Here is a 20,560-nt window from a genome sequence, read left to right on the forward strand (position 1 = left end):
TTTTTTTTTCTTCAAAATTTCCAGGGGGGCGCTACCATAAAGTCTTCCAAAGAACAGTTATTTTATTGCATCAATTCAAGCCATTCCAATAATGTCTGTATCTGTGTGTGTGTGTGTACATATCTGTATATTTATTGGATGCCAAAGCGCGTTAGGTCACATGCGACGTGGCTCACTGGTCGACGCTTTTGACGCGCAGCACCACGGGCACCGACGTGCATGGGATCATGCCCAGCTCCGTGATGACGGCGTCCACAAAGTCGGGCGGCGTCACGTCATACACCAGGTTGAGCAGACCCAACGAGTGGACCTCCTGCCAGTGCGCCAGCTGCGTCTTGCCCTTCCGCGTAACGATCAGGTTGTCGGGATCGTCTGGAGAAAAGAAAAAAAAAAAAATGACATCGCAGGGTGGGCCATCATGCAGTTGACTTGGAATTCCCATTTCAAACGCTAGCATACTTCATTCGGACTCCCATCCTAAAAATCTGAACAGTAAGTTGCAAGCACCGATGAAAATCTCCTCAGCTTGTTAGCTATGCTATGCTATGCTATGCTAGTGGGATCGTTTTACTTACCGAGCTCGTTTGAAACAAAGGAGTCTGTCTGCACCCTTTCACAGAACTTGTACGTCTCGCAGCACACCAGCACAGGCACGTTGAAGGCTTTGGCCACCAGAGCGATTTGGGACGTGCCCACGCGGGACATCATGTAACCGTTGGCGAGCAGTGCATGGGCCCCCACGAGCACCTTTGACACCTAGGCGGCCAAAAGGTCACAGCTAAGTCTGTGTGTGTGTGTGTGTCTCCAGCTCCAATGATCTCCAGCTCTGATGATCCGTAAAATGCTATCATCGACACACCATCACCCCAAAAATCATGTCCTTCAGATATTTACTCGTTGAGAGCTGAACAAAATATCAATGACGTCTCCGATGATCCAAAGTCGACTTGACTAGCTAGCATCACAATCGCGTCAACTCCCAAAAACTGTCGGCGTTGAAACCTAGCGTGTGGGTGTGGTTCACCTCTGGGAGGATGTAAGAGACAACCGAGATGAGGATGTAGGTGCAGCTGATGCCGTGCTGGACCAGGCGCCGCAGGGCCTCACGGCCCTCCAGCCGCGGCCTGCTGTCCACCACGATCACCCGGAACTTGCGGCCCATGTTGAAGGCTTCGTAAAGGATGTGGTTGACCAGCGACGAGCTGTGCGCACGGCCCCCCCAAAAAATAATAATAATAAATTTAAGCGATCTCACAAAGCGTCCAGAACATCCGATCTGATTTGAGCTGACCATCCGTAGACGAGGATGACGTCGCCGTCACTGATCTTTTCAATGGCAATCTCCGCGACGGCTTTGGCCGCCAGGACAATCTTTTCGTCAATGTAGCAGTCGATGCAGTTCAGCAGCTTGCTCTTTGCCTGTGAGGAAGACCGGGGGGATGCTTGGGTCACACAAAGCACTTACTTGGAATGACGGGTCAACATTTGCACTAACGAGCTTGTCAATGGCATCTCACATTCGATGTGGGCATTAATTAGCCGAGTGGTTTTCATGAGATGAAAATATATGGTTTGGTGTTTAAATGCACAAGGTTTGAGTGTCTTTCGTTTTCATACGTCAGTTTCAAACCCTGCCATCTAGAGGGGACAAAAAAATAAATAAACCTCGTCTTCCTTGCAGTGATTTGGAATGTTGGAGATCTCCTTCTTGATATATTTGATTGCATTTCCCATGCTGGCCGACAGAGGGCGACATTGGTTCAAGAAGCTGCAGAAAAAGGCAGATATACAATTATTTTTTGTTTTTTTAAACTGTAATAAGTAATCGTTCTTACCTTATGTAAGGTTTCAATCTGTTGACCAAGTCTCTTGCTAGCTCTTCATTGGGCGGTGTGGTGTAGTCCCTTATGACCTGGTGGGACACATCGTGTGCTTTCACTTGTACTTCCGTTATCGACACAATAGCCCAATTTCATACGGGACTGGGTGGCGTCACACCTGTTTGAAGGCGTGGAGCAGTGCCACGGAACGAGCGTTGGATCCCGCCACAATGCCTTGCGAGTACTGGAGGCCCAGTCGAACGATCGCGGGATGGATGACCGACGAGGGGATGCTGGCAAGGGACAGGGAAGACGTGACATGCGTTTTTATTTATTTGATGATCCGGTCGATCATCCAAAGTCAAACACACCAAAGCTACAACACATGGAGGACCCCCCCATCACGGGTAACATCTTCCCAGACCCGGTCGATGCATTCGATTGGTCGGATCGATGAACGAGCTTACCCGACTTGCTGCGTCAGAGGGGCTTTGCGGCTGTACTGGTGCAGGTGTGAAAAGAGGCTGACCTTGTAGCCGTAGTCTGACCGCAGCGGGATCTGAAACCAAAGCACAGCAGGATTTTCACGTATGGAATGTAACACCACACAATAAACTGGGGCCCTTTTGGACAACTTTTATGTGCTCTCTAACATTAAAAAAAATATATTTATTTGTACTTTTTGGGCTTTTCTAGAATAAGCTACCTGTTGTCTTTCCAGCTTCTTGGCCAGCTTCTTGACCACATCAGGGTCATCTACCTGGACGTGTTCGGGCAGCCTCTTCACCACTACCACACACGACATACCAATGAGTCTCTCCGGACTACGCGACGTTATTTCCCCAATGTGGCGTTACCAGGCTGCAGCTCGCTCGGCGGCACTTTGGGTTTGGCGGCGGATGCGGCCTGCTGCTGGCTGCTTTCGCGCTTTTTGCCCTGTTTGGAGGACCTATCGGAGTCGTGTCGAGGTCTCCTCTCCGCTTTCAGCTCCACTTTGCTCTTGACCGCTTTGTCAGATGTCGCGGCAGCATCGGCACCGGCGGCAGGCACTGAGGAAGGTGCTTGAAAAAAAAAAAAAATTATGTCGGCTCAAGTGAAATGAAAAAGGCAGAGAGGAAAAAGTTGTCCACCTTTTTGTGACGGCGGCACAGACGAAGCATCAGGCTTTGTGGCGTCATCTTTCTTTTCTCTGTTTTTCTTCTGCTGCTTCTTCTCTTTCCTCAACCGCTGCTTCTCCTCTTTGGTCAGCTCTTTGCCTTCACTCTGTGTCGTCCAAATGCAGGGCAGAATATAAACTCGATTTGTGGCACACATTTCAACAAACAAAAAAAGATGGAAACCCACTCGCCTTGGAGCGCTCAATTTCTGATTTCTTGTCGCTTTCATCTGCAGGTTGAGATACAGTTTGAAAATATCACTTTACACTTCAGTGATAATCATCGCAGCTCTATGTAAAGCCATTTGAGCATTTATTCAATATGATCTAGGGCATGAACCCTAGCGTGCTTTGTCCTTACAAATAAGACATTAATTTAGCCATTCTACTCGTGTGTGTATGTAATTTCTTTCCGGCGTGAGGTCGAGGTAACTAGTAACTAACTAGTACGCTCTGTCCGCACTTTTGTAAGACAAATCTGCGTACGAATAGATTGACTCATCTGACTGCCATCGATTATTTCCACCGTGAGAGCAATTTACGTTTTTGTGGCTCTTTTTTTTTAAACATTTTAGCACAGTAAGTGAACTCTACCTTCTTATCTCCAATGAGTTTTTTTTTTTTGCTAACTACGAGTATTTACGTCTAAAGATCACCAAAACTGTGCGTTAGCTTCCGCGATTGCTTCGGGGAAAATACATTACCTTCGCTGAGACTCGGAGGTCAAATATTTCAAGTGTGGCTGTGTAAGCGCGGGTCATTTCTGTCCGATCTCTCGCCACAAAACATCAACAGCACGCGAGAAGTGTCACTAAAAGCAGCGCTTACACGGACCGCACACTCACCTGTCTCTACCTTGTCGGCCATCATTCCGGATGCTGCCTCACTTCCGGTTCGGGCAAGAGGGACGCAAAATGTGTTTCGCCCCCTACTGGCTGTGCCCGCGCATTGAACAAGAAAGAAAGAACGACATTTTGATTTTCAAGTGAGCGTGCCTTTGTATTATTGGAAGCCATAAAGAACTCAATATTGATAGAAACTGTGGTCTAAACAAGGGAATTTTTAAAACAGAAAAAGTGATTGAAACTTCCAGTCACATTAATTTCATCTTCATTACAATCTGAAGAAAAGTACAAGCGTTCTGGCCTGTTGTATGTTGTGTTGTGCATAAAAATCCTAACGAGTTTAATTACAGTACAGCTAAGGTTGGTAAAAAAAATCTACACACTTTTTATTTTATGATATTGATAGAATTATAATTCTATCAATGATGCTAAGGTGATGATTGCCAAGTCAATACGTATATGGTATAGTAGCATAATGCATTTGTATTCCAGGATTAATTGTTGTATGATTTAAACCATCTATAGTAGCACAATAATAATCATTATTATTATTACAACGTATTTTAAATAATACTGTACTGCATATTCAAATCATACGTATAGCAATTAGGACGTGTGGATTGGCGTGTAAAAGTTGTGCAAAAAATACTCATGTTATCCAACAGTTTCTTAAATGGATTCAAAGTAGCGCTTTATTACAGCTGCAGCTGTTCTTTCAGTCACCTTTCGTAGTCGTAAGTGTGACACGTGTACCTCATGCAAAGTGTTGTGCAACAAAATCACCAGTGCTTCCGTTCTTTTATTAATTTATTGACTTTTCGCATGCACAGCCACACACAGGAAACGGCGAATTACTCCACGTTGGGCACGTCAACTATCCGGCTATCATCGTTGCTATGACGACCACGTCCGCTGACTGAATGCACGACGCAGTAGCTGGTTGAAGGGGACCAAACCTCACAGTAAACACCTGACTTGGTTCCGTTTGACCAGCCACGGCAAGGTGTTGCTTCAGCTGAGCAAAGAGAGAGAGACGAAGAAGAAGGTGCGCAAGTGTGCGAGAAGGCCCACGCGTCCTCGTCACGCTTACCTAAAGAAACATACACAACATACACAGACGCTTACTTCTTTCTTCAACGTTTGCAGGGTAGAAAAATCCTTATTTTTAGACCTCCTTCTTGTCCAAATACAGCCACCATTGACAGCTTTGCATCCTCGGGTGAACCCCCCCCCCCCCCCATACATGCGTCTATAAAGGGGCCAACAGCTGTGCTCTGTCAATCCTCATTGACTGTTGGGCCAGGCTAAAATCAGCAGCCTTCCTTTCACCTGTCGTCCTGACACACGTGCACACACATAACACACACACACACACACACGGACCTGACATTACACCCCCCCCACACACACACACGCACTACCATAGAGACAAAGGCTTAACAAATGTTTTATTTGACTGTATATTCTGACCATTTGTGCCTGAAATGCTTCTAAAAGCTGGACGCAGATGACCCCCCCCCCCCCATTGCCCGGCGCTGGAGTCCCCTCGGAACCACACACTTCCTTACATTCCATAAGTGGCTGTATGAATATGGGGATATAAGGAAGCATGTCCTCCCAAGGGGCAATGACAACTGGATCCTGCGTGAAACACAAGGGGACCTTTGAACGCATCACACGGTACAAGAACCCCCCCAAAAAATCAAGCAAAATTGTAAAAACTGAGAGGGGTGGTCGGGGACTGCATGACACTAAATGTGTCTGCGAGGACCCGGGCATGTTTTTCCATTTTTTTGACACGGGTCTCACTAAATTTGCCCCAGTTGAACATAAGAAGGCAACATTCCGACTTTAAGATGATTCCGACTTTGATTCCGGTTATTGCAGAAAAACGTCCTAATGCGCACCCCCCCCCCCCACCACCACCAAAAAAAAAAATACTAACCTCTCTCTGGTTTCACTTTGAAGCTGAGTTAACAGTAGCTGGTCTTTACAGAAGTGTAACCTCATTTTTGCCTGTGTGGATGCCTTTCCTCTCAAGCATCAGGAATCGTAAAACAACAAGAACAACAACAAGAGAAAAAAAAAAAAGAAAGAAAGGAAGGCCTGGTTTTCAGCCTACGCCAAGGTGAAATCGAGCATCTCTGTCAAAACATTTCGTGACAAGCACAACTGGGCCCCTTTGCTCCCGTCCGTCCAAACGTGCTGCTGCGGCCCGGCCGCTCGGCCTTTTCTATGCCACCCGGGCGAGGCGAGCTGCCCCCGCCCTAACTCCGGAGCGGCCTCCCACCTGTCGGTGTCCTTTAGGCGCGGCGGGGGGGTGGTTGGGGGGGGGGCTCTCCTTTGCGCCCGCTGTCCGGCCCAATCGGGGCCCCGCGACAGTGGGGAGCTGGCCTGTGAAATCACACCTCTCAGCTGTTCACACTGGCCTCCAGACACCCTACACCCGATGCCTTGAGCCTCGCGCTATAGCACCGAGCGCCCCCCCCCCCCGCCATCCCTTTTACACTGAACGTCAATGGCTTCTTTTTTTTTTTTTTTTTGAGAAAAGGCCAGTACAATGCAAAGCCTGTGGGGCAGACATGTGTTTAGCAGCTGATTGGTTTCGTTGCGGTGAATGAAACGTTACCTTGGCCAAGGACGCTGCGTGAGAATTTAATTGTGAGCTGGTGAGCAAAGTTCGGCAAAAAAAAAGGACATTTTCAAACCACTAATGGAACGGTTTGGATTTTGGACAATTCTTAGGTATGTTAGAATCAGGTCTGATGTTCTTGCTTTCCTCAATGAATAATGGGGACAAAATGGCCAATTCTGGAGTCCAGCTTTAATCGCCCGGTCGAATTTGGTTCGCGTCAGCAGTTTTTCAACACAATGGCACCATTTAGAGTAGCTAGCTATGCCGACACATGAAAATACATCTCCACCCTTGGATAGTTTGCTGCCGTGACTTTTTTAGAGTGCCTCGTTGTTGCTCCTGAGTGCGTGCAGAGCGTAAGATGGAAGAGCGAAGGGATTTTTGGGGGGAGAAGCTTATGCGCTGGTATTAGTGTGCGTCACAATGCCTTTTTGTACACGTATTGAGCGATTATAGTTTTGGTTGCACAAGCATTTCCACGAACACGTCTTTCTTCAGGCTTGCGGTTGAAACCTCGGCCAATGCCGGCCTGTATTTGACCACACAAAAGGAATCTTGGGGGAACATCGGGTCGTCAGCAGCCCTCTGGTTCATTTTCCTCTGCCGCAAGCACAAGCCATTGCGCTAAGGTCAACACCTGTGTTCTAAAATCAGCATCCGGGGTCGGGGCGTGATCGGAACCCGGGGCCCTCGTTCACAGAAAGCTCCAGCTCAGAGCGGGGAGCTTATATTGAAACCCGACGCGCCGTCCACAAATAGTAACGCAGTTATTTATTTATATGTGTGTGTGTGTGTGAGGGGATGAGGGGGGGGGGTCTCTTTGAAAGGATGTCGTCCAAATTGTTCAATATTTCCCATGGCCACCGGCCAGGGTGCAAGCCGCTGACCTCAAATGCATCATTTCCACTCATGTCAGCGACGCTCTGAGGCCTCCCTATAAAACCATGATAAGCCTTTCATGAGGATGCCCGGCATGTTGAAGTTGAATGCCTCTTTAAAGTGGCCCTCCTATGTGAGAAATAGTGAGCTAGCACTTTAAAACTCAAATTCAACCATTCCCCCAAATATTTAGAGTAGACAACGACCCAAAAAGGCAGGACAGACACGGACGGACGTTTTGTATCACGTTGCTGACTCATTAGCCGCTGATACGGGATTAATGCCAGTCTCTGTCCTTCCCCGGGCGCGCCAGTTGCCCGACACTGAGGTTGACGCAGCTGCCGCAGGGAGAGAGTTCAAAGGTTGCCGGCGTTTAGACTCAAAGAGAGAACAGGTGAGGATTTGGTATGGATCCTCCGAGGTCATTAGAGTTGCGAGCAAAGCGAGTTGACTCTGAATGCGTTTGTCTTTTCCGGGTGGCCTCAAATGCATCCATGAGACGCTCACGGGGTGGCATCAAGGCCGCTTTGGAGCCTCTCGTCTTTTGTGGGGCGTCCGAATGAGGTGCCTACGTGTTACCGCCACACCCGAAAGGTGTCGCCACAGGAAAGCCTGATCTCACTGTTACAATAATGGAGGATTGGGGTGGGGGGGGCAGTGATCCACTGGAGGACATTTCAATGAAATCAGTGTTCTCTCCCAAGACTTGAATTCTCCTCGAACTAGCACGCTTTCAGAACATAACTCCAAGTTTAACAAGTGTGTTGGTGCCTTGTGGGGGTTGCGGCTCAGCTGCCTGACCAAAAGGGAGCGGCGACAACTGCACGCGGGGATGAGAGAGAGTTGGAATTAGACTGCTTGATTCCGAACACAGCCGCATCCCCGGTGAGGAACGTCTGCAGACTTGTGCAATTATTCATTATTATTTCCATTATTTTCACTCACCCTCTCAAAAAGTCTGTCTGACTACATAATCTATCCATCGAGTTAGCTATCCATCTATCCAAACTAAGAACAGTTAAGATCAACGTCGTCCTGACAGCTGTGGCTTCGGCAGCCCTGGGTCACATGACCAGGACAGGTGGACAAGACGAGAGTATTTGTGGTACTTTCACCCACTCCCATTCCTCCATCTTGTTCTTTGGCATCCCGCCTCACGCAGGGTGTGGCCCTTTTGGCACAGTTGGCATGCACTTGACATATTTCTGTTTTCATATGTGCCACATTGATGTCATACCACAGACACGCAGTCCATCCACGGCATGGTCTCAAACGCTTGTCCTCATTAGGGCTGCATGGGAGCGGAAGTCCTGCTCAGCTGACTTTGGGAGTGCCAAAAACCGGGTGCCAGTGCACGCACGAGGTGCTCCGAGTGGGGACACCACGCTAGCGAATCAAGTAGCAAAGTTGGAGCCATTTCAAGCATGAACTGCTGATTGATTAAGAACATAAATTGAATTAGGAAATTACTAAATCACACACACACATACATTTCAACTGTGTTTATAGAGGACTTTAAAACAACCACCTCTGTATACAAAGTGCAGTGTTGTCAGCGTGAATTTTCGAACGAGCCCTAAATTAATAGGCTTAGCGTGTGGCAACGTAAAATGGCCACCGGGGGCGTCACTACTCCCGACGGCAGGGAAGCAGCATTGTTTGTCCTTTCATACGTCCGTGGGTACACCCTGGACTGGTTGCCGGACAATCGCTGGGCACATTAGATTATTGTAAGATTTTTCTTTTTGTTGAAGCTAGAGTTTAAAATTCTAAAAAGCCAAACCACCTCACGCTGACGGATTTTCCCCAAGAGGAACTTAATACAAACGGACCATTTTCGGTGACAGATTTGACTGATGGACTGGTCCTCGCTCTCACACTCGCCTATAATCTATACATATTCATCGTACCACTGACGGTTATACATAACTCGCCAAAACAAATATCAAAAAGATTAAATATGACAGACATGATGGCGGAAATTCTCGATGTTCTTTGAAAGTCTACGAGCATTTGTGAGCCCTCAAAAGTCGACTTCCGGTAAATAAGGCTCGTTCTGAAAACGGTTGTTTTAGTAGTCATGCTAGAAATTAGCTCGTTTAAAAAAAATCGAATGCAAAGCGAACAGTTGTTTGCTTGGCATTTCTAAGTCATAGTTTGCTCATGTTGTAGTTGTTCTTAATTTGTAGAGACAATGTTGCTGACGGCGTGTCGCCTGTCCAAAGCGCTGCAGCTCACCCTGGCGGTCATCAAACCAGACGCGGTGGCTCATCCTCTCATGCTGGAGGTACCTTGATTCAAGCACCCCCTCAAAAATACTTGGCTGTACTCTGTACTCAACCACTGTGCATTGTAAAAAGCAACAAAAAGTGATCACACAAAAAAAAAAACAAGATTTATATTCCTGTTAGACACAAAGTCATGTTTTCCAAATCTGTCTTGCAGGCACTTCACCAAATTATCCTGGATAACCAGTTTGTCATCGTTCGACGCAAAGATGTGGTGTGGAGACGACAAGACTCTGAGAGGTTTTACGCTGAGCATTCAGGTGCAGGGCGCATTTGTTTGTATGAACAAAATGCCATGTTTATAGTATTGTCAAGAAAAAGTTTGGGTGGACTTGCCCTTTAAGCTTCTTTGTCATGCCAATTTTCAGGGCGATTCTTCTACCAAAGACTCGTTGAGTACATGTCAAGGTAAGCAAGGACCTGCGATCGCTTGTCTATAAAAATGGTTTGATACGCTACATGTTTTTATTGAATTATATTTTTGCTCGCAAGGCAAAACACGTAAAAAAAATGTCAACGGAATTTGGAGAGTACTCACAGTTTTGCTCGTTTTGTCCTGCACACAGCGGCCCGATGCGGGCATACATTTTAGCCCGAGAGGATGCCATTAGCCACTGGCGGGAACTGATGGGTCCCACCAAAGTGTTCCGAGCCAGATACACCTCCCCCACCTCTCTGCGGGCTCAGTTTGGTCTCACGGACACGCGCAACACCACTCACGGATCAGGTGTGCTCAACCTGAACCGCAGTCAACATACACATAAGCATCTCCGATGGCGATTGTTGACCGCGAGTCTTTTAGAGACGAGCGCCACTTTCTTTTCTTGCTCAAATTCCACTCTACTTTCCTCCAGATTCTGTCGAGTCGGCCCGCAGAGAAATGACGTTCTTCTTCCCGGACTTTCGGCCTGAGGAGTGGATGGAGAGAGAGGAGCCCTCGTTCCGGTCGGGACGCATGCTTTATGATCCTCAGCAACGCATCCACACACACTCTGCTCAGAGCTGACCCCAGAGCTGCTGTTGTGGAAAACGAATTGTCCTTCTTACAGTGGCATCACTGCCGCCATTTTTATTGTCATTACAAAGCACAAATCCAGACAGTGCTCAAGACACATAGCGGTTCAAACAAAACATATACTACCCCCAAAGCCCCCCCCCCCAGAGGCATCACTGTAAAGTGCAATCTTCAACTTCAGCTTCCTGAGCCACAGCAGAAACGACTTATTTGCCCTTTAGCATCACTAGAAAGTATTTATTTGTGAGTTTTGACCCTTGCTTCCCCCCCAAAAAGATGCGCGGTCGTGCCACTTGATTAAAGTCCGCCCATGTACACAAGCTTTGTGTCGTCATTGGTCACGTCGTGAAAAAGTTTGGCTTTCACCCGTCCTGCACGGTCACCCCAAAACAATGATTTCATGCTACGGCTACGCTAGCCCTTGAGGGGTGTAAGAAACCACGTTTGGCTAACTTGAGCCAAAATGGACGCCTCATTTTAAACATGAAAATGAAAAACGATTTATTATCTGAAATATTTTTGAAGAAATGTCAACATTACGGAGATTCTGCACACCTCTACCGTTTACATTTTAATTTTACAAGTAATGTCGAAAGGGTTCAAATATACATTTAGTACCATCCAATGAAAAACATGGATCTCCATTCTGGGGGCGGGGCCGAAAGATGAAAATAAAGCTCCATTAAACCTCATTGCCCTCGCGCTGTGCAGGTGTTGAGCGCCGCCACTTCTTTGACGGCCTCGGCGGGCTTCATTACCTCGTAGGTGGTCAGTGACTTCTTCACCTTGCCGTTCTTGTCCACCTGGTGGATGCTCTGCGTCACCGTGATGGTCACCTGCTTGGTGGACATGCGGTTGTCCTGCCATTTTGTCTGTCGGGGAGGACACCACACAGCACGTCATCTCAAAACTTTGCTCGAGCAAGATGACCGGACAGCACCCGGACGCCCCCCCCCCCCCCCCCCAGCGCCTCTCGTGTTGCGTTAGCACTAGCATGGGCGTCACTCACAATCTCTTCAGTGTGCAGGACACTTGTGCGCTGCACCGTGGTGCCCGAAGACGCCAGTGCCGCATCCTGCGCTGGAGAGGCGGGCACGTCAGGAGGGCTCTTGCCACCGCCGCCGAGGCTGGCTTCCGATGCGGTCGAGCACACTTTGAGGTACGCTTGAGCAGGAGGCGGGAGGCCGTCCTCCAAGAATTCGGCACCTGGAAGGCAGAAGAGAAGACACTAAAGCCGCGTGATGAATCGCTAATGAATGCGGCAGCCTGGTTACGTAAGGTTGTGTTGCTTCAACGTTGTCATGAGAGCCAAGTGCGCTCTTTTCATGTTGCCTATTGTGCCCGGTTTGGCCATTCGTGTCCTCCAGGCCTCAGCAGAATATCCCCTCGCAAAGACGGTTTGCGCTCCACAACGCGTTGTCATCAAACAAGCAAGATCAAGTAAAAAGCAACAATTTACCATTTCAGTTGCCGTTGCCGTTGCTTTTTAGTGCAACAACATCCTTACCTGGACCGGCGTTTTTCTCGGAAGCGAAGGAGGCCTCGGAGCCGTCAGACGGGATGCTGTGGATGGACGAGAGCGGTATGTCGGCCTCGGTGCCGGTCAACCAGGTGGACTCGGTCTCTTTGGTCCAGCTCTCCAGGTAGCGAGGCTCCAGAGCGTCCGTCCTGCTCCCGCCGCAGCCCATGGCGCTCACGCGTGCTCCCTTCCACACCGACGTGACATCCAACCTTGGATACACCGTCGTGTTCAGTCCCAGCATCGATTTGTAAACCGCCAACTATTCCTTAGCGCTGTTTGAAAGGCAAATCAAAGCCCCACAAAAGCATTGCCGGGCTCTGGCAGCTGGAAATTGCTGCAATGTACTTACGCCACGGGCCCTAACGGTCCTCATACGACAAGGCCCGTCTCGAATGTGGCTGGAGGGCTTCTCATCACTCTTGTCTGGTGGCCATGGTAATTCCAGCCGTGCTCCATGCGTCTGTGGCGACAAGACCCAGCGTGGCGATGATGATGATGATGATGATGGTCAATCAGCACGCTGCATTCTATCCTCACTCACAGGACACTTCGTGACGGATATCCAACCAGTCTAATTGAAGCAGAACAATCCAACAATATAACAGTACTTGCAGGCATATATTCTTGATCCTCTGCAAAGAGAACTCCAGACTTAAGAGCGTTGGAGTGAGAAAAGGAAACCTGGCAATCGTTAATGACGCTGGCTTGAAAGTTACGCATAAATACAAATGAACCGAATTTCCTCCTACTGCAGCTTTTAAAGCAAAAGATGAAAAAAAAACAACAACACCCTGCTTTCAGGCTAAATAACACAATTTGAGCAACTCTCTTTGAGGCCGACACATTAGCGGGTGACAATATTCGGAACGGTCTTTGAACACTTCTTCCGACCACAATTTGCTGAACTGAGCGCCTCCGTCAAAACCATTTTGCCAATGGATGGCCCTCCACTGCGCACACACACACACGCGCACACCACACACGCGCATACGTACGTTGCGCTGCGGTCCACGCGGAGCAAGAAACGCATCCGCACGTTCAATACACGTACGAAGTGCCAAACTGTTGTTGTGTGCAGGCCGACCGAGGCGAAGGAAATCGGCGACGGATTGCTGGTTGATGGTGTCCGTCGAGCTGGTGAGCTGATGGAAGCTTCCTGCTTGACGGAGGAAGATGAAGCTTTCTTGTGGTCCCTCCTCAGCTGCAAGCCTGGCACCCACCGCCCCCCTCACCCAATCTCTCTCTCCCTCTCTCACACACACACACACACCACTGCACCCACCGTCATGTTGTCACCTCAAACGATCCCCGCAGCCGTATCTGCGATTCTTCCAGTCCGACCATAATGACGGAAATTAAAATGCTGTTAAAAAAAAGCGCATTTTATGTTAGTTACATTATGCAGAGTTTAAACATTCAAATCACGATAGAGTCGATGTAAAAATGTTATGTTTCAGTAAACTGAAACGTTAATGTACCAAATTATAAGCTTTTCCGAGTGGTTCCGGATCGACTGGATGTTTAGGGTGTCTCCTTTCTGCGATTGGAGGGGCAGGGGGGGGGGTGTCCCTCCTATTTCGACGAGTCCGGGTCATCAAACAACAAACAACAAACATTTGCTCGCGTGCTCGCTGAGCTGAGAAAAGGCCACGCGCTCGATCGCTTTCTTGCCGCACCTGTGCAGTGCACTTGAATCCTCTCTTGGGCAGCTGTCTCCACGTCACTGGCAGGGCTGACGTCACGTACGCCTATCCAAAGCTACCTTTGCTGCTTCCTTCACGGTGCTTTGCACACGGGCGTCACCTGGTCACCGTTCACGATGAGCGCTTTGGCTTGTCGTAGAAATTGTTGGTTACGTTTCACATGTCCCAGTTTCTCGTTTAGAAATTGGTCATTCATAAACGGAAAACGGGCCTTTGTCAGACCGTCTATGAATAAATCTCTCCCCATCCGGTTTATTTTTTCACCGAGTTTCAACAATCCGCAGACGCTGCAGTTCTCCGAGCACCCCGTAGATGTCAGGCTTGTTCAACATTTCACTTTGATTGAGTCTCATTCGGAAGCAACGATTTTTGTTGCCTGCGATTGGCTGGCAACCGATTCAGGGTGTCCCCCGCCTACTGCCCGAAGACAGCTGGGATAGGCTCCAGCACACCCCCCCCCCCCCCCCCGCGACCCTAGTGAGGATCAAGCGGTTCAGAAAATTGATGGATGGATGGACGAAAGAAAAGAAAGGAGATGAAGGCGATTGCAGTCGCCGACTTTCCAGGTGGAGGCTTGAGGGTTACAAAGTAGGGTTTTATACTTGGGCTAGTTTCAAATTAAGGTTTTAAATTTGAGTTATGGTCTCAAAGTAGGGTTTTAAACCAGGGTTGGAAATGTACTTATTTTTTCAACAATTAATTATCAAATTAGGGCTTTTAAGTGGGGCTATGGTTTCAAAGCAGGGTTTTAAACTCGGGTTAAGGTTTCAAAGTACGCACCCCCCCACACACACACACAAAACAGGTCGAGTCGCGGTTGTTTTCAGTGGTTTTATTGAAAAAAAAAGCTTTTTTTCCCTTTGTGTGAGAAATAAATAAAAAAGTTGTCCTTTTGATTGACAATCTGAAACAAAATAAACATCAGACATGCAAATGAAGGGCGTGGCTACATAAGATTTACAGGAAGTGGCTAATAAGGAGCGCTGATAAATAGTGAGTTAGCGTAAGTTAGCAAAAGGCCTTTTGCTGCTGCTGCTGCGCACGGCGGATGATACAAAAAAACATAGCAAGTATGTTACAAATGTTGACACACGCAAGCACACGCGCGCACACACACACACACACACACACACAGACACACACACGCTAAAGTTGTCAAGGTGTTTCGTCATCACAACAAACGACGAAGAAGATGGCGGACGTCTAGGATGCGACGTTGGCAGCTAGCGAGCGCTTCCGGCGTCGCCTCTCGGCCGGTTGGTCTTCATCGAGCGGCAGGGCCACCGGCTCGCTGTCGGACGTCGATGGGGAGCGGCCTGCTCACAGAGCATTTCCTGTTGTAGTTGTCGTCATGGCAACAAGGCGCACGACTTCTGGTTTGAGGCTAGCGTTAGTAGGTGGGGGGAGGTGGGGCTAAAGGGGGTGGGCGGGGCAAGGGCAGCTGGTTTGCATGTAAAGCGTTAGTCAACATTCATTCGTTCTTACGTTGGTTCAGCACTTTGCACCGCGGCAGCTTTTTTCGTTGGTTTTCTGCTAGTGAAAAGCGCGACACAAACGCGTACGCGAACCTCTGGCGGGAACCTTGAGGAACTTGGGTCAACTCTTGCAGCATGTCACACATGCGTCATCGTTATCATGTTATCCAATACAGTGAAGCCAGCCGATAGCCGTGTTGACAGCGAACGGCTTCACGTGAAGAGGTCACGTGGAGGTCGGACAGGGCGAGATTCCGCCGGATAAAAGCAAGGTGGTAAACCTCTCAAGATGACGCGGGGAAAAGTGGCGGCGTGGACATGAACGGTTGATCGGCTGCTTGCAGATGAGCGAAAAGTCGTTTACACTTTGCGTGTCGGTTTGCCTATCCGTGTAACTTTGAGGCCTGAAGGCGAGTAGGAAAGTAGTAATTAGTCTGCTCTTAAATGTACACGCGAGAGTCCGAAATTTGGAGGATTTCAACGAGACCTCTAAACAATGAATCAAACGCGATGACCGATTCATCGATTGATTTCCGCGCATGCAGTTTGTGGCTGAGGCTCATCTCTGACGAGAGGTCTTGAACGGTCAAGATCGGAATTGTAATCCACGAAGGTGACGGCGCGGCTTCACTGTATGACCAATTAGAAATAAAGACGAGGTTTGTTGTTGGCATCGGCAAGCAGCAGGTTGAGGGTTGCTGGGCAACAAAGCATCAAGAGTTCATCTCCATGTTGTTAGTATGTTCTGGTTGTCGCTGTCGTCGTCATGCTCCTCGTGGTCGTTTGCCGGCACGATGCAAAGGGGCCACAAAATGGCCGCCACCCATGTTTGCTGTTGGTTAGTTCCTGTTCGTTGTTGTTGTTGTTGTTGATGTTGTCGTCGGTGCAGCAAAGTTTGTTAGCGCTTCCCTCAAACGTCTCGAGCGTTTCGGGAAGTCATGAAAGCGGCGCAGGCGGCAAAGAAAAACTACGCGGAACCTGCAAGGAGCAGCACAGCACACGGGGGTCAGGAAACACGCATGCACACTTCCTGCTACGCTACGTACGTAGCGCACGTAGCCAAACGACATCCGACGCGTGCGCTCGTATCACTGATAGCGCGGCTGCGGCACACTCGGCGGTTTGAATCAAGCGGACGCTTGATTGTCAAACAAAAGACATTTGTCGCACGATCGCAGCACGTTTGGAGGATCGCGGCTTCCTGTTAGCGTATTTGTGCAGTAGAACGTAGTTTGTTGAGCAGCACACCAGTGTGTCGATGCATCGTAGGTGTGCCGGTAACGCGATCGTTTGTGAGCTTTTCACAGCCACTTTCGAGCATGACCGGAGCCACTCGGGTCACCCGTTTGTCACGCGAGTGGAGAAAGATGGTGAGCGTTCCAAAGCGTTAGCTTGACGCGCTAACAGGAAGTCCTATGACAGCGGCGAACGGCGTCCCGGCCGTGAGACGTCGGCGGCCTACTGACCTGGGTATCCGTGACCGTTGTAAGGAATACCGGCGCACTGGGACGAATCGCAGTAGCCGGCCGCCCCGGGCGAGCCGCGCGCACCGGCGTGACCGGGACGCCCGGGAGGGCCGCGAGGTCCCGTGGAACCCGTCGGCCCGGGGGGCCCCGTTCTGCTCTCTCCCGGTGGACCTGGTGGGAGCGACGCCGTTATCGATGATGACGCGGACGTTTCCAAAACCGAAGCGAACACCGTGTCTGTCCCCTCCCGTGTCTTAAATTAAATTGGGCGGAGCGTACCCGGCGGTCCTCGAACGCCCTTCTGTCCGACTCCCGCCACGCCTTGCTCGCCCTTCTGTCCGGGCGGACCCGTCTCGCCGGCCTGTCCGGGCAGTCCCGGGTTCCCGGGGAAGCCATTCCTTCCGGTGGGGCCCAGCTCGCCGCGCGGTCCCGGCATGCCGGGGGGTCCGGCGGGTCCCGGGGGCCCCGGGTTGTTGCCGCGTTGAATGCCGCTGGGGATCTGGTTCAGCAGGCCGTTGACGCGGTTCATCTGGGCTGCGAGGAGGACGGCGACGTCAAGCTCCGGCTTTTTTTGGACAAGATGAAGACGTCCGACTCACCGTTGACCAGCTGCTCGCACACCTGCCTGGCGATGGAGCGCATCATGTTCTGCGGAGCAAAGTCTCCCTGGGGACCACAAAGTCGGGCAAAGTTAGTCTTCCCAACGGCGGCCACTGACATCCAGTTGTACTCACGCGCTCGCCCTTGTCTCCTTTTGGTCCCACCGAACCCTGAAATACACAAATCCGCATACACAAATGGGTCAGTCCAAAGAACGCTCGCCCGCAACCGGGCCACAGGGTGTCATGACTCACAGGAGCTCCATTGGGACCCGTGTTGCCGGGTTTTCCTTCAGGACCGGGCGCTCCGGGTGACCCCGCGGGTCCCTGAGGGGAGAAGCCAATGAAAGCGAGATCAACGCCTCAAACGCACGACCACAAAGGGTCCACGGGGCTGCATTTTGCTCCCGGCTCACCATGGGCCCGGCGGGTCCTCGCGGTCCCGACATGCCGTCCTTTCCTTGAGGGCCCTGAACACCAGACAGACGAGACCAAAGGTCAGCCGGGTCCCCCGACGCGCAAAGTCGGTCCGGCTCGCAACTCACCCTCACTCCGGCGGGTCCGATGGGGCCGCTGGGGCCGCGGGGTCCCGGTGAGCCCTGCGCGCGCACACAAATATCAACAGGAGACCCTTGATTTGGTCGTCAATAAATGACAGGCCTCCAAAAGAAGTTTCGCAATTGCCTTTTGGGGCCACGAAAAAACTAATGAGCGAATCACGAGACGCTGCCCGCCTCCACGAGCAGAAACACGAAAAAAAAAACAGGCAGGAGCCAAAACTTACTTTGAGTCCGGGTAGACCAGAGTCTCCGGGTTCTCCCTTAGGTCCGGGCCGACCCTGAAGGCAAAAAAACCCCCCCAAACACAGCAAACGGTATCAAGGTGGTGCCGGTTTGTTCCAAAAGTGGACACCGATCATATGACGCTTCAGTGCCTGCTTTGTCGATGATCGTTTTCCAAAGCAGATGTTTCCTTTTCAATGAAAATCGTTCAAAAAAAATTGATGAGCGCCGAGTTGCAAATGTCATTGTCGCGCCTCTCGATGCAACGCCGACAGCGAGCTTGCGCGGCGCATCTGCGGAAAGTCACGACGCTTCGAGCTGCCGGTTACTTGCAAGGCATCCAGTCAAACTTGCCGTTTTTTCGAAAATAAACGCAGCTCAATTTGTTTCGGGAGGCGGTGGGAAAATGGTTGCGGCCAGGACACGACTCCAATTTGATTTACGAGCCGCGAGGCTTTGCGGAATGGGCCCCTGACGTCAAGGAACCTTTTCTTCACATCTCCGGAGTAATCCCCGCTCATCCTCAGATTTATGTGCGGGGCCCGCGAGCGTCTACTCACAACCTCTCCCGGGATGGAGCGTCCGCTGGGTCCTTGCGGACCGGGCAGGCCCATGGGTCCAGACGCTCCCGGGTCGCCCCGAGGGCCCACTGGCCCCTGCCAGACCAGAGAAGTCTCTTAAGGTGCTGCTGTTGTTGTTGTTGTTGTCGTCATGGTGTGCATTTTTGAGTTGAAAGAAACTTACAGGCGCACCGAGCTCTCCTCTTTCACCTCGTGGTCCTTTTTTGCCGGGGGCACCCTGAGGGGGAACAAGATCAGGAGAAAGATCAGGAGAAATCTTGTTTGGGGTTTTTTGCTTTTAATTCAGTTGATGTGCAGGAAAGATCCGTGAGTGGCTCGCGTGGTTGCTGAAAGTCGTTTGTGTCGCCGTGGCAACCGGCCGGCCACCTTTGGCCCTTGTTTGTTTGCATTTCATTTGCGTGACGGACGTCCTGGGCAGCCGCAACGATTCAAACGTTCGACTAAAACTAGTTGTCACCCGGACGTGCGCCTGACGCGTTTTGAATTCGGAACCAGGAGGAATCTTATCGTCTTTGGTTTGGCAGAGTGAGCCGCAAAGCTCTCAACTCGCAAAGGAGTGAGTGAGGTTGCAGCGCACCGAGTCGGACTAACAAAAGATGAAGAACGGCGATCAAGGCAAGCTGATTTTCAGCGGCAGCATGACATCGCCGCCATCTGCAGCTGCGAGGCGTCACTTCGCTTCCACATCAAATGTTCCTTCCTTCCGTCTGCCGTGAAATCATCTCCCTCTATAATTTCCTACCCTGACTTCAAAATAAACATTTGAAAATAGAATTTGATCATACCGCTGACCCGTCATTTTCGGTATGCCTTTCATATATTAAAATGCTTGCTACATTGCAGCTCATCAGGGTTTTTTTTTTTGAGGGGTGGGGGGGCGTATCATTTCTTCCGGGCTGAATTTCGCCTGCCTTTGGCGCAGTACCGCTTCATGCCACCACATGCTGGGTGGCAGCACTGAGGTCCGCCGGAAAAGAGTCATGAAAGGGAAACTCCACCCAAGTTTCTGATCGATATCGAATTATCGATATCGAATTTACAATTAGCATGACATTGTTACAAAGAGCCCGTCCGACAATATGGAAGTTTTTTTTTTTTCCTTTCTTGCATGCTCACCACCGGTCCCTGCGGTCCCTGCGCTCCGGTGGCCGAAGTGGTGCACTTGCAGGCGTTGGGCAGCGAAGGACATTTGCTCTCGTCTCTCTGAGCGACAGCGGAAGAGAAAAAGAGGAGAAGCATAAAGTCATTTTCGAGTGTTGCAGTCGATAAAGAAGTGCGCTTGCGTTTCCACGGACCAGAGCGGGCAGGTCGCAGCAGCGGTCTCGGCTGGTCCAGGCCACGCTGCAGACAATGTCGAACATCTGGAGCTGGAACTGAAACAAGACAAAGATGCCCGGCGTCAAACCGGAAGCCCGAAAAAGCGCCGCCGCCGATCCCGAGACAGAAGCTCAAAGGGGCCTTCATATTTGATCGCAAGCGCGAGTGAGAGCGATCGGAAGAATGTCTGGAGATGACTTACGGTTGCCGAGTCCCCCCCGTAGCCGACGGACTTGGCCATTTTCCCCAGGACTTGGTATCCGTCTCTGGACGTGTTCCCGGCCGCTTTGATGCTCTTCTGGGCTACGTGTTGGCAGTCCACGTTGAGTTGGACGCCAGTGGACGACACCAGGATGTGCAGCTGGACGACGAGGCACACACACACAAATGCTGGATTGGCGCAATCCTTCGGAAGCGTCTGACTCCATTTTGGAGTGTTGTTGCATATTTGACCCCCCCCCCCCTCCCCCGCCATTC

The 20,560-nt window shown here is 50.3% G+C and overlaps 4 protein-coding genes across 15 annotated transcripts in view; 1 reads left to right on the forward strand and 3 right to left on the reverse strand.

Annotated features, from left to right (window-relative positions):
• Window positions 1-37: 37 nt before the first annotated feature.
• On the reverse strand, window positions 38-6,082 carry eif2b4 (eukaryotic translation initiation factor 2B, subunit 4 delta). Of its 2 annotated transcripts, XM_052052815.1 has the most exons (15): window positions 5,767-6,082; window positions 5,454-5,455; window positions 3,822-3,911; window positions 3,169-3,206; window positions 2,951-3,083; window positions 2,678-2,881; window positions 2,527-2,609; window positions 2,288-2,379; window positions 1,999-2,113; window positions 1,836-1,912; window positions 1,666-1,768; window positions 1,292-1,419; window positions 1,025-1,202; window positions 576-756; window positions 38-372 (listed from the first exon to the last, which is right to left on the reverse strand). In XM_052052815.1, the coding sequence occupies exons 1-15, from the start codon at window positions 5,829-5,831 to the stop codon at window positions 173-175; spliced, it is 1,689 nt and encodes a 562-aa protein (XP_051908775.1). In that variant the 5' UTR covers window positions 5,832-6,082; the 3' UTR covers window positions 38-172. The 2 variants fall into 2 exon arrangements, with proteins under 2 accessions (XP_051908775.1, XP_051908774.1); XM_052052814.1 differs by lacking the exons at window positions 5,454-5,455; window positions 5,767-6,082 and having other exon boundaries at window positions 3,822-3,914.
• A 2,871-nt stretch (window positions 6,083-8,953) lies between these two features.
• On the forward strand, window positions 8,954-10,769 carry nme6 (NME/NM23 nucleoside diphosphate kinase 6). Of its 2 annotated transcripts, none has more exons than XM_052052837.1 (6): window positions 8,954-9,065; window positions 9,525-9,622; window positions 9,781-9,883; window positions 9,992-10,031; window positions 10,190-10,350; window positions 10,478-10,769. In XM_052052837.1, exons 2-6 carry the CDS (start codon window positions 9,530-9,532, stop codon window positions 10,627-10,629), a joined length of 549 nt encoding a protein of 182 aa, XP_051908797.1. In that variant the 5' UTR covers window positions 8,954-9,065; window positions 9,525-9,529; the 3' UTR covers window positions 10,630-10,769. The 2 variants fall into 2 exon arrangements, with proteins under 2 accessions (XP_051908797.1, XP_051908796.1); XM_052052836.1 differs by lacking the exon at window positions 8,954-9,065 and adding an exon at window positions 9,154-9,375.
• Window positions 10,664-14,199, reverse strand: baalcb (BAALC binder of MAP3K1 and KLF4 b). 7 transcript variants are annotated; one of them, XM_052052827.1, is made up of 6 exons: window positions 13,639-14,199; window positions 13,443-13,523; window positions 12,510-12,620; window positions 12,146-12,344; window positions 11,648-11,844; window positions 10,664-11,510 (listed from the first exon to the last, which is right to left on the reverse strand). In XM_052052827.1, exons 2-6 carry the CDS (start codon window positions 13,446-13,448, stop codon window positions 11,328-11,330), a joined length of 696 nt encoding a protein of 231 aa, XP_051908787.1. In that variant the 5' UTR covers window positions 13,449-13,523; window positions 13,639-14,199; the 3' UTR covers window positions 10,664-11,327. The 7 variants fall into 7 exon arrangements, with proteins under 7 accessions (XP_051908787.1, XP_051908792.1, XP_051908790.1 ...); XM_052052832.1 differs by having other exon boundaries at window positions 13,212-13,523; window positions 13,639-14,192; XM_052052830.1 differs by having other exon boundaries at window positions 12,510-13,110; window positions 13,212-13,523; window positions 13,639-14,192.
• A 481-nt stretch (window positions 14,200-14,680) lies between these two features.
• Window positions 14,681-20,560, reverse strand: part of LOC127592232 (collagen alpha-1(XII) chain-like) — a 46,548-nt gene continuing 40,668 nt past the window's right edge. For 3 of the 4 annotated variants that reach the window (XM_052052787.1, XM_052052789.1, XM_052052785.1), the window contains 14 exons: window positions 20,286-20,444; window positions 20,062-20,139; window positions 19,883-19,969; window positions 18,930-18,983; window positions 18,746-18,841; window positions 18,188-18,241; window positions 17,949-18,002; window positions 17,820-17,873; window positions 17,659-17,730; window positions 17,539-17,574; window positions 17,404-17,470; window positions 17,084-17,338; window positions 16,805-16,975; window positions 14,681-15,179 (listed from right to left, as the gene is read on the reverse strand). In XM_052052787.1, coding sequence (XP_051908747.1) covers window positions 15,067-15,179; window positions 16,805-16,975; window positions 17,084-17,338; window positions 17,404-17,470; window positions 17,539-17,574; window positions 17,659-17,730; window positions 17,820-17,873; window positions 17,949-18,002; window positions 18,188-18,241; window positions 18,746-18,841; window positions 18,930-18,983; window positions 19,883-19,969; window positions 20,062-20,139; window positions 20,286-20,444 — 1,350 coding nt within the window. In that variant the 3' untranslated portion in view covers window positions 14,681-15,066. Of the gene's footprint in view, window positions 16,317-16,804; window positions 16,976-17,083; window positions 17,339-17,403; window positions 17,471-17,538; window positions 17,575-17,658; window positions 17,731-17,819; window positions 17,874-17,948; window positions 18,003-18,187; window positions 18,242-18,745; window positions 18,842-18,929; window positions 18,984-19,882; window positions 19,970-20,061; window positions 20,140-20,285; window positions 20,445-20,560 lie in introns of all 4 variants that reach the window. The other variant, XM_052052788.1, reaches the window with a different exon arrangement.

This window comes from Hippocampus zosterae, chromosome 19, assembly GCF_025434085.1.
Source record: "Hippocampus zosterae strain Florida chromosome 19, ASM2543408v3, whole genome shotgun sequence".
Lineage (NCBI taxonomy): Eukaryota > Metazoa > Chordata > Actinopteri > Syngnathiformes > Syngnathidae > Hippocampus > Hippocampus zosterae.